This window comes from Mauremys reevesii, linkage group 17, assembly GCF_016161935.1.
Source record: "Mauremys reevesii isolate NIE-2019 linkage group 17, ASM1616193v1, whole genome shotgun sequence".
Classification (NCBI taxonomy): Eukaryota; Metazoa; Chordata; order Testudines; family Geoemydidae; genus Mauremys; species Mauremys reevesii.
The window spans coordinates 2704922-2720346 of record NC_052639.1 but is presented as its reverse complement, the minus strand read 5'-3'; the positions used below and the strand labels follow the sequence as shown (position 1 = coordinate 2720346).

The 15425-nt window shown below is 49.2% G+C and overlaps 1 protein-coding gene across 1 annotated transcript; it reads right to left on the bottom strand.

The window, feature by feature from the left end:
• Window positions 1–672: 672 nt before the first annotated feature.
• LOC120385204 (zinc finger protein 34-like) lies at window positions 673–7085 on the bottom strand. Its single transcript, XM_039504320.1, has 3 exons — window positions 7052–7085; window positions 3930–4043; window positions 673–3582 (listed from the first exon to the last, which is right to left on the bottom strand). The coding sequence occupies exons 1-3, from the start codon at window positions 7083–7085 to the stop codon at window positions 2540–2542; spliced, it is 1191 nt and encodes a 396-aa protein (XP_039360254.1). The 3' UTR covers window positions 673–2539.
• Between the last annotated feature and the right edge of the window lie 8340 nt (window positions 7086–15425).

The window sequence follows — 15425 nt, the reverse complement described above, 5'->3', positions numbered from 1 at the left end:
ATTATGCCCCCCCCCCCCCGCACACTGCTCTGTGGAGATGGGGTAAAGGAGCAGGATGGAGGAGGGAGACACCCTGACACTAGCTTCTCTCCCCCTCCCCCACCCCCCTGCACAGCAAGCAGGAAGCTCCCAGGAGCAGCTCTCCAAGGCAGAGGGCAGGAGCAGCACATGGCAGGGACAGCTGAACTGTCGGCAATTGATAGCCTGCTGGGTGGCTGCGGCACGGGGAGCTGATGGGGGGCCTCCAGCCCACGCTGGTTCCAAGCCCCCATCACTAGCTCCAACGGGCTGCTCTTTCTGCACGCAGTGGACAAAGCAGGCAGCTGCCAAACAATGTTCTAAGGAAGCATTGGCAACTTTAAATGAGCATGTTCTCTGCTAGATCAGCAACATAACAATGTTAACCGGGACAATATTAAGTGAGAAATTACTGTATTAGGTGAACAGAAATATACTAGTTCTTTGGTTTTTTACAGAATAAAAAATATTCAAATATTTGTCATTAAAAAAATAAAGTGAGCACTGTACACTTTGTATTCTGTGTTGTAATTGAAATCAATATAATTGAAAATGTAGAAAACATCCAAAATATTTAAATCAGTGGTATTGTTATTAACAGTGCAATTAAAAAATCATGATTAATTTTAATCACTTGACAGCCCTAGTAAATATTATTACACTTGGTTATTTTTCATCATCGTGATGGACAGAGCTGACAGAAGGACAGACACTTTAATACATCCAGATCCAGCTTGTCATGAGAACTTTAAACTGCTCTTGGATGGCCCTGGACGTGAAGCGTTTTTTTATGATTTAACTAAATTGATAAAAAGAAAAGCTGTAACTTTCAGTTTTACAATCTAATTTAGATTGTCATATAATTATCTTTACTCTTTAACCACTAAACTTCATATTTAATTTTGTTTCCATTGGTAACAACGGGGTCAAAGATTGCACAATCTTATCATACACGTTAGGTTTCTTTTAATCCCTACTTCCACCAAGTGAACCCTTGTATAAAGCTGTAGCTTATCCCAAAATGGGCCTGCTACTTCTGTGAGTTTGTTTGTTGCTGGACCTTCTGCCACAATTTTTGGAAAGGGGTCTTGCACTACATGGGAAAGTTTGTATCATGAGAACAAGCACCTTTTCCCACATTTTAATCTTTCAAAGTAGCAGGAGGTGGATGAGAAGGGACGCAAATGCATAAGACACAAGAGCAAACAAAAGCATAGAATCAGGACTCAGGTCAGAGCTAGAGGCTGAGACATCTATTCTCTCATTGGTTATCAGCACTTGAATATCATAAAAGTCTTCAATGTCCAACAAAGCAGCAAGATTGGCATCCATGGGAAGGAATGTCCTCTGAAGGCACCAACTGCTTCTTTCTTTGCCTCTTGAAACTTTGGATCCAGATGGTAAAGGACAATTGTTCCCAATTGAGCTGCTGTTCGCAACTGAGACAGTAGTCAGTGCCACTGCACTAGCGAAGGATGTTTTAAAAACAGTTTTACCTGGAGCATAGTCCACCATAGCTTTCTTCTCTGGTGTGAATGCTTTTTTGACCTGAGTTCTTGCCAAATCCTTGGCCTTGGTCAGGGTAAATTTACACTTCTCTGGAGCAGAATCCTTTACCAAACCACCAAAAATCTCAGCAGTGTTAGTAACAAATGGCCAAGTTTGTTTTTTTAATCTGTTGGCACAGATCGAAGTTAAGAACTAGATACAGGCCTGGATCCGAATCTCTAATCTACCAAAAGGTGGAGGGGGGGGGGGTTCTATTTGAAAATAATTAGTTTTCTGCAGCTATGTCACATTCAACACTCAGTTAATTGGATACACGTGCACTACAAAGGCTGAGTTCAACAAGAACACCACTTCTGCTTCCTCCACATCTATGTAGTTAGGGACAACGTGTCCTAAATCATAGGATTAGTTAAGAGATCTTGTAGGTACTAGGTCTCAACTGTTTGGGAACCAAATACATGGGTATTTTGCCTCCTCCTAAATCCCTTACTGTGGAATTCTCTCCAGGGATTATCTGAGACAATATTGACTTAAGCAATTGAACAACACTGTGATCACACCTAGTTACTTCCATTAGTTGCACAATTTGGGGTGTGCTGCTGTTCACCATTTCATACTGGAGCGTTATAAGAATACTTCAGTTTCCTTTCTATCATGTCCAATAACTTGACGTAGTTTCTCCTGTTTACTGAACTGCAGTTGAACTTTCTCCATGTCATCATGGAGGGGTGGGGGAAAAGCTAAAATAAAGTGAGAAATGAGTGTTCTCCCATCACACTCCCCTCTGATCTAGTCAAACCTGCATCATTCAGTGCTGTCTTATTATTATAGAATTGTCTCAGAACAAAGGAGCTGACAGAAACGACCACAGGATTCATCCCAAAAGTGTGCTGCAAAGTGGGCCTTTCACCTGGAAGGACCTGAGAGACTACGACGACAAATAGTGCAAATAGGCTTAAAGGTCACTATGTAGGAATCAGCAAAAATATTTTAAAAAATCTTTTTGTCAGCCCTAGACAAAGTTTTTATGGTTTTTATCTCCCTTGTGGATTCTCTGATGATACATAAGAGCTGAGCTCTGATGGAAGCTTTTCCCACAGTCGGAGCATCTATAGGGTCTTTCTCCTGTGTGGATCCTCTGATGTGTAATAAGATGTGAGCTCCGAGTGAAGGTCTTCCTGCACTCACAGCATTCATAGGGTCTCTCTCCTGTGTGGATCTGCTGGTGTCTAATAAGGTGTGCGTGTCGAATGAAGGTTTTCCCGCACTGACAGCACTCGTAGGGCCTGTCTTCCGTGTGGATTCTCTGATGCGTAATAAGGTGTGAGCTCTGACTGAAGGTTTTCCCACACTCATGGCATCCATAGGGCCTCTCTCCTGTATGGATTCGCCGATGTGTAATAAGGCCTGATCGGTAACTGAAGGTTTTCCCGCACTCGCAGCATTCATAGGGCCTCTCTCCTGTGTGGATCCTCTGATGTCTAATAAGGTATGAGATCACACTGAAGTGTTTTGCGCACTCACAGCATTCATAGGGGCTGTCGTCGGTGTGGATTCTCTGATGTGTAATAAGATGTGACCGCTGACTGAAGGTTTTCCCGCACTCACAGCATCCATAGGGTCTTGCTCCGGTGTGGATTCTCTGATGTGTAATAAGGGTTGAGCGCCGAGCGAAGTTTTTCCCACACCCACAGCAGTTATAGGGTCGCTCTCCTGTGTGGATTCGTTGATGTGTAATAAGGCTTGAACGGCTACTGAAGGTTTTCCCACACTCTGTGCATGTGTTGTTTCTCTCTCCTGTGGGGATTCTCTGCTGGGCTGTGGTTTCCTTGAGGTCCTCATGAGTTTCCTGACAATTAATGGATTTACCCACCTTTTGCCCTGGTTGGTTGCCCTGCTGCCTCTCTGGCCTGTGCTGACTCTCACGGGCTTTTCCCTGCTCGGAACTCCTGGGCACATTCCCTTTGGATCTTTGCACTAACGCCCCAGATAGTTCCACTTGCTCAGCATCTTCCTGCTGAGGATTCTGCTCCTCCATCACCATCCCATCACCTGCTGGAACAGAGAGAGAAACCTCAGAAACAGGAGTGCAAAAGGGGAGAGCAAACCAAAATACGACCTGGAGAGACTGAAAAATATAAAAACCGGGAACTGAATTTGCCCACACTCTTTTCCATAGGAGAGAGGAGTGGATCAGTTCTCCCTCCACATCCCAATCAAACATTCAGGGGGAAGAGAGGTCAGGGAGGAAGCTACTGCCCAGGGACCATGAGCAATATCTGACCTAAGGATATGACATCTGGGGACAATCCTAAATTCAGAACCCTCATAAGGTCTTTGTAGGGAATCCCAGCTGTTTCCTTTAGCCACAGAGTTTCTGAGTTGGTTTAGTGATTCCTCACCTGTGTAGGCGTCTCTTAGGAGCTCTTTTTCCTCTGAGCCCTGAAGATCTGGGACCCACGGCTCTTTCCCTAGTTCCAGCTGGGAGATCACATCAGGTCTGGAAACTGGAAACCCTGCTCAGGGGAAAGAAAACAAGTGAGATCAGGTGAATTCACTGGACATTTGTCACAACATTCCATTATACATTCATGGAGAATAGGTCCATCAATGGCTATTAGCCAAGATGGTCAGGGACACAACCCCACACTCTGGAGTGTTCCTAAGCCTCTGAAGCTGGGAGTGGATGACAGGGGATGGATCATGTAATAATTGCGCTGTTCTGTTCATTCCCTCTGAAGCATTTGGCTCAGGCCACTGTCGGAAGACAAGATACTGGGCTAGATGGACCTTTGATCTGGGGCAGTATTGACGTTCTTATGCTTTTAATGGATATGAGCAGGGCAAGGATGTTACAGTAACTGAGATAGAAACGATGAGAGTCGGGATGAGAGTTTTAGCTCCATGGATGGATGGGAAGGACCATATCTTAGGGATGTTATGCAGAAAGAAAATGCAAGATGGAGTCATAGGCTGGATGTGAGGACCTAGAGAGTGGTCTGTGTGGAAGATCATGCCCAGCTTGCAGGCCTTAGTGACACGTGGTTTGGTGGTGCTGACACAGTGATAGAGAAAGGAGGTGGGGGAATGACTTGGGGGTTTATTAAGAGTCTCGTTAGCCATTTTTAGCTCTAATCATAAGCCAAAAGCTAGATATCTGCAAGGGATGGCAGAGCCATAGTCTAAGATTTTGTTTGGACAGAGGGAGACAGGTGTGGAGCACACAGGTAGATCTCTGTCTTGTCAGCATAGAGATGTAGCTAAATTTGTGTTTGTGGATGAGATCACCCGGAGACAGGGTGCAGAGGAAGAAGAGAAGGGGAAGAAGGCCAGAGCCCTGTGGAACCCTCACAGGAAGTGGGATAGGGGTGGGGAGGATCCTCCTAAGGACACGCTGAAGGAGTCATTCGAGATTTTGACAAAAATAGTCACAGAGAAGTGGCCCAAATTTCTGCCTCCTTGAAACCTTCCCTTCCCACTCCCACCAGACCCTCCCCACTCCCTACAGCAAGCCCTCCCTCCTCCTTCCCATTACCCGCAGTGTTCCCTACTCCCAGCTAACCCGGATCTCCTGCCCAGTTCCTCCCCCACCAACACCACCTACATAGGGACCTTCCCCCCTAGTGTCTCACTTCCCCAACCCTCCCCACAACCAGTTCCCAGAAGCTCTTGTCTCTGACTCCGACTCCCTCCCTTCTCTTCCTTCCACTTCAACCCTTCCTGATTCTAATCCTCCCCTCAGCCCTCCCCTTCCTCCCACGGCTGTCAGCCCTCTGCTTCGTAGCACCCCAGGAGCACCGAGCTCTTATAACATTTCTTGGCACACACCTGGAGCTCAAACTATGGTTCTAATTGTTCATCAACTGATCTGGCACTTGGCATTTGTCTCAAGCTGGTTCATGGCACCCAACTGCCGCTTTGGGGACGGACAATTGAAAAAGTGAACCGCAGAGTTTGGAATTGCAGATTGGCATGCGCCAAAGTGACGAGCCAAAACGAGACTGAAATGCACAGGCTAACAGCTGGAGGGTTTCCAACAAGCTGCTGTCCAGAGTAATTGGTTGGCTCGAAGGGACGTGCTGTGGCCATTGAATTGCAGCTACATCCACTACCCTACCGCTGATCGCTTCCAGACAACGTGTGTTGTGCATTTTTATGGCCTTTTGCAGGAGTTCCTCTTGGAAGTTTTGTCCTGATACCAACATTTCTGGGTTAAGAGCAATATTTTAAAGTGCCCTAATATCTACTTGCAGATTCCAGCCTGGCCTGTGCTTAGAAGTTTTGCCAGCATAGCTCAGTCATTTAGGGGTGTGAAAAATCCCATCCCTAGCCAACATATCTACGCTGGCAAAAGCTGTAGTGTAGACACAAAAAAGTGGAAAAAAAGTCTATTAAAAAAAATCAAGGAACCGAGATGCCCATTAGCTACATAAACACAGAGTTAAGGTTGCCCAGTGCTACCTGGTGCCCTTCCAGAATGTGCAGGGTGGCTAAACTTAAACTTCTGAAAAACAGGAAAGGAAGAATTAAAGTACGTGCCACCCCTGCAATACAACCTTAACTCTGCCCTCATCCCCTACCTCTGGAGCTGCCAAGAGCCATAGGAAATGGTTTGGAAACTACCAAGGGAAGTGGAGAATTCTCCATCTCTTGAAGTCTTCAAGTCAAGACAGGATGCCTTTTTGGAAGATGATTTAGTCAAATACAATATATTCAGCTCAATACAGCAGTAACTGGAAGAAATTCTATGGCCTGTATTATATAGAACATAGGGTTATATAGATAACCTAATAGCCCCTCCTGGCCTTAAAATCTGTGATCTACAATAGGTGCAAGGAAGGACTAAGAGAACGTGCCGTTATTTGCCTTGTGTTCTACACATTTGAATACTGGCATTTATCTGCATGTCCTCCAGCTGTGTTTGCTGTGTCAACGGGAGTTGTAACTGAACAGCCGAGGGATTCGTTGGAGCAGTTTGGCAGAGCTGTGACTGAATTTAGGTGAACCGCGAGGGACCCAGGTGAGAGACCAAGTGTGCCTCATTTTAGTGCTCAGCGTTATAGGTGGTTTCGATAAAGGTGCATAAGGCTGTGTTCTTGCCACGGGAATTGTCAGCAAGTTGGTGCCGGACATGGTAGTGGTCTCCAGGGCTTAGGAAGGGGTGAGCAAAGGCAGTGACTCTGAAGGAATTATCAGGGCAAGGGTAAAGGAGTGGGAACAGTTTGCAAGTTTGAGATAGTCTGCAGGGAGTGGGCTCTGTATTTGAGTGCAGGCAACATCTGTTCCCTATGCTGGACCTAAACCCAAGTTGTGTCTTGGCAAAGAGGAGATGTTAGACTGTGCACTGTACTGCACCTCTGCTCTGTTCCCAACGGGTTCTGTCACAGGGAGGGCAGAGCATGTGTGTCACAGGCCTGTTGGGGTGTTGCTGAAACAGGGCAGAGTTGAGGTTGCATTGTGTGGGTCATGTGAACCTTAACTCGTCACTTTCCCTTCAAATAGCAGAGAGGACAGGAATCCTTACCCAGCGAGGTCACATTCTCATAGTTCTCCTGCATGATGTCTCTGTAGAGGGCTCTCTGAGCGGGGTCCAGCAGAGCCCACTCATCCTTGGTGAAATACACAGCCACCTCCGCGAAGGTCACCAGCCCCTGAAAGAGCAAGAGTCTCCTGGTTAGTACCCGCGGCCCCTCTGACAACCCCACTATTCACGGGGAGCAGGGCCAATCAAACGGAAGCTCTGGGAGGCAGACAGGCAGCAGGGTCCCTTCCCACCCCACCAGGAGGCATCAGGGTGAGGGAGAAAGAGGAGCCCCTCGGCTCTCCCAGCAGAGAGAGGGGGAAGGCAGTCTGCCGTTCACCACACGCCTACCAGCCAGAGGCTGATACAGGAGATGGCGCCCCCTGGTAGGAATCCCAAACACCCTTCCCATTGCCAGCTGCTGGGTGCGAGAGGACGGGGCATGCCCCCTAAGCCTCACTGGTGGGTGCCCCCTTCATATTTCACAGCAGCCTCTGGCTAGTGAGTTCAGGCTCCAGCACTGGGAGTCTGGTCAGTTTTCCCAGCCCGGTCTAGGAGGGTTGTTTCCTATTTCACAAATTGGGGAATTTCTACCCCCAAACCTCAGGGGTCTGTTCCTACAATCCAGGCCCCCAATTAAACAAGTCCCAGCAGGCTTGTCACACCTTGTCTCCCTCCCTTTCTCTACCCTGCCCCCTCCCACCTCCGGACCAAACTCCCCAGAAGCTCCCACCCCCTATATATTTACTGTCCCGTGTCGTCCAGCACCTGGATAATCCCTACCTGAACTGGCTGCACTGAAACCATCTCCCTTCCCTGTCCCATGGGCGGGTGGGATGAGCTGGAGCCTGGCGGGGTGAGAAAGGCAATGGTGGCGATTTCAGAACAGGCTTTCGTTTATTTCACCTCACGCTTCCCCAGACGTTCGAGACACTGTCGTGCTAAGACGATGCGTGATCACTCCCCCCCAGCAGTGCAGACCCAGTCCCTCCCACTGAGACATTTTTAAACCCTCCCTTTAACTTTCTAGGAACCAAATGCTAGAAAAGAGCAGAACCAAAGGTGTCTCTTTGGGGGATTCCCCGACATTGTCCCTGGGGGCAGCACACTCCCCCAGCAAGGCAAACAGGGAGAGCCAGGAACGAGCTTTTCCTCTCTCTGCTCCTCAGCTTGTTAACAGGATAGTGAATCTGCCCAGCGATGCGGCAATAAGTGTCTCCCCATAGGCTAGAGGTCTGGGGACCTCCATTCCCACCTATTTCTTCCACTGCCCCCTTCAGTCTCTCCCTCCTCTATCCCTTTATATCTCCTTTCCCGTCCCTCCGGCTCGGGGAATTCACTCTCCCATGGCTGGCTCAGCTCCTGCAATTGCTAATGGGAGAAGAGACGGCTGATGAAGAATCACAGGACTGGAAGGGACCTGGAGAGGTCGTCTAGTCCAGTCCCTTGCACTCGTGGCAGGACTAAGGATGATCCCTAGAGGGGCTGTTCGTGCAGAGTCACTTTCATGCTTGTACCCAGCAACTTTCTCCGAGGTCTCTCTCAATTACCTAGAGTCCCTCTGGGCCCAGCCCAGGTGAGGACCTTCTCCAGCTGGTGCTAATCTCCAGGGCAGCCCTAGGCTCAGGAGCTGATGTCGACGGGGGGCTAGTACCACATGGAGCAAGTCGTCACCTTGGAGGGGCACAGAGGAAGCTTTCATTAAGGTCACTGCCAAGCACAGAGCCTGGTAGGGGAACAGCAGCTGCTCAGTCTGGGCTCCCAGATCACAATGGAGGCAGCAGCTTCGGACCCAGAAAGCTCAATCCCCAATATCCTGAGCAGAGAGAGGGAGGGAGCAGCCCCCCATCCCCTCCTTCAGCAAGGACTAGAGCTCCCTGGTCACATGAAACCACTCCCCATTTGCCCCCATGTGTTAATCTGGAGTCACTCCTTGTTCTTCCTTGCAGTGACCCTGAATTAACGCTGGTCTCGGTGAGGCCAGAAACATGGCTCAGGAGGGATGAGGCCAGAATCCTTTTAAACAGATCGTCCCACCTCCCTCACTCCCCACATCTGGGATAAGGATTTAGGACAACAGTTTTCCCCAAGTTCCTCCAGTTCTGAAGGGGACAGAGAAGCAACCTCTGTAGTGACTGTGACAGACGTGGCAATTTCCTGCTAACAGACTGACCCGCCCTTCCCTGGATCCCACCTGCAGCCCTGCCTGCAGTGGTGGGGGGCTGAGAGCTCCTCCAGCCCCGGGGCCATGGCAGGGAGCTCAGAGCTCTGTCCCAGCTGCAGCCAGAGGAGCACCCTGTGCTGGCAGCAGCCCGGGGCTGCAGGAGCTCTCTTGTCCGCCCGCCACGGCCCCGGGGCCGGAGGCTCTGACCCTCCCCAATCTCTCACTTTAACAAACCCCTGGCTACAGCGAACAAACGCCTTGAATCCCCAGGGGTTCGTTACAGCGAGGGTGCACTGCACCCTCACAAAACTTACAGAATGAAGTGTAAGTGTCTTTGGAGTCCATTCCATTAGACACAAAGGCTCTGTATTATTGTGGGCCAGGGTGACCAAAGGCCTATATTGAACAACGTGGCAGCTAGGAATGGTCTTTTGGGACAATAGGTATGAAGTGAATTTTCTGGGACATATCTAAGGGGAAGTGAATGCAAGTTCTCCCGCTCCCCCAGTTATGCAAAAATTCCAGGCTTTGAAACCACCCCCTGAAGAGTGGGCCTGGCCTTTGTCTGCTGATTACCTGTTACCCGGGGCCAAGAGCGAAGGCCCGAGCTGTATAAAGGAGACTGAACTATTTAGGGCGTGTAGCAGGTCGGTGTGGCTCCCCTCCTCCCCGGGGAGGGTTGAGCCCGGCACACTGGAAGGGGCGGGGCTACAGAGCAGTGAGCCCGCCCCACAGAGGGTCAGGCGGCGACCCGGAAGTACAAAAGCCGGCCGGCCGAGCTTAGTAGGAGCCCAGCCACTGTCGGGAGTAGACCTGCCCGAGAGGGCTCGGGACTAGGAAGCCGCTGGAGCCCAGAGCAGTTGCCTGGACTGGCCGGAGCTTCCCCTTGCCTGCTACTGGGAGGACCTGCCAGAGCTTCCCCGCGCCACCTACGAGGAGGAGCCGCCGGGGACTTCCCCTCTCCCTTGTTGTTACCCCGAGGAGCCCCCGGAGCAGAACTGGCCGGACTTCCCCGAGGAACTGCTGGATCTACCCCCCAGCCCGGGCTGCGAGGAGCCCACGCTGTTGGACTTCCCGGGAGCGGACACCACAGAGCAGGTAGACCCAGAGCGGGAAATTGGAATTGGCCCGGGGGCAGCCGACCCCAGTCCGGCTGCAGATCAACCAGTGCCCATGTCAGTGTGTTGCGGTCAGGATCCCCACTGACCGTCAGCGGTGGTAGCTGCTGCCTAGGGCCCCGGGCCGGGATGCAGTGGAGTGGGTGGGCCTGCGTCCCCCCTGCCACCCCACTCACGGGTGACAGTCTTCCCCCGCACCCCAGTGCTCAGGCATAAGGGTCTGGGCCTGTATCCTGAACCATTTGTCTGTCTGCTCAGCCCTGCCCAAGGGCCTGAGCCCTGACTGTTTGTTGCCCCGCCCTGATTCTGGGCCTGGGCCTGTATGCTGAACTGTTTGTGTTGTTGCTCAGCTCCTGCTCCAGAGGGCCTGAGCTCCCTAAACTGTTTGTTGCTCAGCCCCTGCACCAGAGGGCCTGAGCTCTGACTGTTGTTGCCCCGCCCTGATCCAGGGCCTGGGCCTCTATACTAACTGTTTGTTGCTCAGCCTTGCAGCAGCAGGCCTGAGCCCCTAAGTGACCGTATGCACTGTTGCTCAGCTTTGAAGAGTCAGGACAGGTCGCGACTACGAGCAGCAGGCCGGTGTGGCTCCCCTCCTCCCCGGGGAGGGTTGAGCCCTGGACACACCCATTTACAGGGCTGTTCTGGATCTTGAGCTAAGACTATTAGAAATGTGTAACCACAGGCAAACCCCTTGGTGAGCTTTGAAGGACAGACTCCTCCTAGAGCCCTTGGCGGATCTTAAGCTTATTAGCATGAGCGGAGGTTCTTTTATTGCTTATGTTTCTTCTGTAATACTTTCACCTGAAGAATAAAGGGGCTTGCTTATAAATAGGTTTGGCAGGATTAGATTTTTTTTTTGCTAAATGTTGACTTCATTGTACACACACACAAACCGATGAAAAGATATTTCCATTGATTAGAATCAAAATTTACAGGTAGACAAAGAAAGAAAAATGCTGCTTGAGATACGCGAAGGGTTTGATTTAAGGATATTTACTTAGTATATTGTAACGTGTGGTGATGACAATTCACGATTTAATCCTTCTAAAGCTTTAACTTTTCAGTCTCCACTGTCATTAAACAATTATTGACTGACCCCGCCACGAATTCCCACAACTGTGAAAAATTTAACTCTCTATAAAAATCTAAAAACAGCACTTAAAGTAAACATCAGTGTTATCCACCAAAATGATCAAACGATAATGATTGAATTCTGCCAAGCCTACTTAGAAAGGGTTGTGTGGTAACTCGCAGCAGTGGGTAATTACGGTGTTTATATCCTCTGGAGAGAAACCAAAGACCAGGAAGTGGCCTGGCTTGCTGGGAATATCAGTGCGTAGGCAGGAAACAGCAGCCTGGAAAAACCCCAATCGGGAGGGAGAGAGACATGGGTCTCCACTCAAGAGAGGTGGTGGCTGGGAGCTGGAAATCTAAAAATGGATGCCCAGGATGGACCACAGAGGTGGGATACAGAAGCAATTGCCCTGAATTGAGTGATTTCATAGCAGTATTTGATAAATGGATAGAAAGTTACCACCACCACCTGCTGGCTATTCACACAGGCAGCAGGGAGCCCTGGGGGATGCTTTTTTAAACAGGAAAATGGAGGAGCCAAAATATTTAAGAAAATTTCCACTCCCTTCTTGATAATGCCCCCGTGGCCACCCCAATGTGCGTTTCAATTCGCAAGAAGGAATTAGCTCCCCCACCCCAACAGCCCCCGGCAGAGGCATGGGAACCTGTTACCTTCCACCCACCAGGACCAACCACAGCCCAAGAGACTAAGCCACTTTCACCTTCTCCGCTCCCCACCAGCACCAGAGCACACAATACCTCCGGTCTCTGAGCACACGGCCACTAGCCCCAGTCCCCTCCTGCAGCCTATGGACATGAGATCACCAGCCCCCTTCCCCCTCCTGTAACCCCTGGGCACGAGATCACTGGCCCCAGCCCCCGGGAACAAGATCACCAGCCCCCTTCCCCCTCCTGCAGCCCCCAGGGATGAGATCACTGGCCCCAGCCCCCTCCTGCAGCCTCTGGGCTGCGGGGGAGAGGCGCCTCTCCCTGCCATGGCAACTCTGGGGCTGGGGCCGCAGGATAGGTGCCCCTCCTGCCCTGGGCTGGGACTAGGTTCAGGCCAGGGGAGGGGCGCTGTGGCCATGGCAGGTCCGGGCCTTGGCTGGGTTTGGACCGGGGTATGGGGCTGCTGCAGATCTAGGCCACCCCAGCTGGTTTCGGGCCAGGGTAGGGGCGACCTGGCCGCAGCAGGTCCAGGCGGGGGCTGGATTCGGGCTGCCCCATCCCCAGTCGTGGCAGGTCCCAGGGCGGGTTCCCTGAGCACCTGTGCGGCACTAAATAGGCTGCTGCACATCCACACAGCTTACAGGGGACTTAGCAAGTGACCCCCACGGTGCAGAGGAAGGCAAAAAACCTCCCAAGATCACTGCCAATCTGACCTAGGAGAAAATTCCTTCCCCACACAAATGGTGATCAGATAGATCTCGAGCACGTGAGCAAGAACCAGCCAGCCAAGCACCCAGGAGAGAAAATGCTCAGCGCCGCAATGTCCCGTGTTCCATCTCCAGCCATGGCCATTCCTGATGCTTCAGAGGAAGGAGACAAACAAACCCAGACGACATTGGTTGGGGGTGGGGATCCCTTCCTGACCCCTGCAGGTGGCCGGCTGAAACCCTGAAGCATGAGATTTTTAGAAACGTAAGACATAACCAAGCCCCTTACCATCACAAGCAACCATATCATACAATGGCACTCACACATTTCTCGCTCTTAAAACGAACGGAGTTGGTTAGCCCCCTGAGGGACGTGAACCCCTCATCTTGTGCCATCTGGGAAAAAGAAAGGGGTCCAGCCAACTTTCCTGTTAGCAACTGGAAGACACCGTTCCCCAAAACAGGAGGAGGCCTCTGGGTTTGGTGTGTATTAAATATGGGGGGAGCCACTTTCCTCAGCAAACATTTTAATGGAGAGAAAGGTGGAAACAAATTATTCTGAAGTGAGCAGGGGCAGCCAAATGCCAGGTCTAGAAAGAGGAGGGATCCCAGCTCTGCCCCATGTAAGCAGGCCAGCCATGAAACCCCTTGCCAGCCCCCTACCAGCTGAGAGACACCAATGGAGCCGATCAATGATAACAAACACAACTCAGCTGCCAAGACTATCCAGCATTGCCGCTGCTTTCTGTTCAGCGGCTGGGAGCGTCCTCTCGCCCGGGCCAGGGGAGCGCACCAGGTAGTCACGGGGCCAGGTCCAGCAGAGTCCCAAGGAATCGCCCAGCTACACAAGCTGGCTTCCCTGATTTTGATCAGTTAATGATGTTTCAGTGGCCAGAGTCTCAAAGTTCTGTTGACAAATGGTTTTTCCTGCATCGCCCTCGCGCAGAGAGTGACACCTGCCCTGGTCAAAAACAGTTTTTACTAGGGCTGTTGATTAATCGCAGTTAACTCACGCGATTAATTCCAAAAAATTAATCATGATTAATCGCACTGCTAAACAATAGAATACCAATTGAAAATTATTAAATATTAAATATGTTTGGATGTCCATTGTCATATATATTGTAGTCTGTGTTGTAACTGAAATCAAAATGTATATTATTTTGATTACGTTTTACAGTGCAAATATTAAAATATGATAAACAAAAGAAATAATATTTTTAATTCACCTCATACAAGTACAATAGTGCTATCTCTTTATCATGAAAATGCAACTTACAAATGTAGATTCCTTTTGTTACATAACTGCACTCAAAAACAAAACAATGTAAAACTTTAGTGCCTACAAGTCCACTCAGTCCTACTTCTTGTTCAGCCAATCGCTAAAACAAGTTTGTTTATATTTACAGGAGACAATGCTACCTGCTTCTCATTTATAATGTCAACAGAAAGTGAGAACAGGCTTTTTCATGGCACTTTTGTAGCCGACATTGCAAGTTTACGTGCCAAATATGCTAAACATTCGTATGCCCCTTCATGCTTCAGCCACCATTCCAGAGGACATGCTTCTATGTTGATGATGCTTGTTAAAAAACAATGCATTAATTAAATTTGTGACTGAACTCCTTGAGGGGGGAGAATTGTATGTTTACTGCTGTTTTACCCACATTCTGCCATATACTTCAGGTTATAGCAGTCTCGGACAATGACCCAGAACATTTTGTTCATTTTAAGGACACTTTCACTGCAGATTTGACAAAACGCAAAGAAGATACCAATGTGAGATTTCTAAAGATAGCTACAGCACTCTACCCAAGGTTTAAGAATCTGAAGTGCCTTCCAAAATGTGAGAGGGATGAGGTGTGGCGCATGCTTTCAGAAGTTTTAAAAGAGCAACACTCCGAAGCAGAAACTACAGAATCCGAACCATCCAAAAAGAAAATCAACCTTCTGCTGGTGGCATCTGACTCAAATAATGAAAATGAACATGCATTGGTCCACACTGCTTTGGATTGTTTTCGAGCAGAACTTATCATCAGCATGGACGCATGTCCCCTGGAATGATGGTTGAAGCATGAAGGAACATATGAATCTTTAGCACATCTGGCACGTAAATATCTTGCGACGCCGGCTGCAACCGTGCCATGCAAACGCCCAGTCTCACTTTCAGGTTACATTATAAACAAGAAGCGGGCAGCATTATCTCCTGCAAATGTAAACAAGCTTGTTTGTTTGAGCGATTGGCTGAACAAGAAGTAGGACTGAGTGCAGTTATTTTTGTTCATAATTCTACATTTGTACGTTGTACTTTCATGATAAAGAGATTGCACTACGGTACGTGTATGAGGTGAATTGAAAAATACAATTTCTTTTGTTTTTTTCCAGTGAAGATACTTGCAATCAAAAAGAAATATAAAGTGAACACTGTACGCTTTGCATTCTGTGTTGCAATCGCTTTCAAGGTCCCTTCCAGTTCTATGAGATAGGTATAGCTCCATATAAATCAATATATTTGAAAATGTAGAAAACATCCAAAATATTGAACTAAATCCTATTGCTGTTGAACAGTGTGATTAATCACCTGATTCATTTTTTTAATGACTTGACAGCCCTAGTTTTTACTAAGCAGAAGATCTAAACTTTTC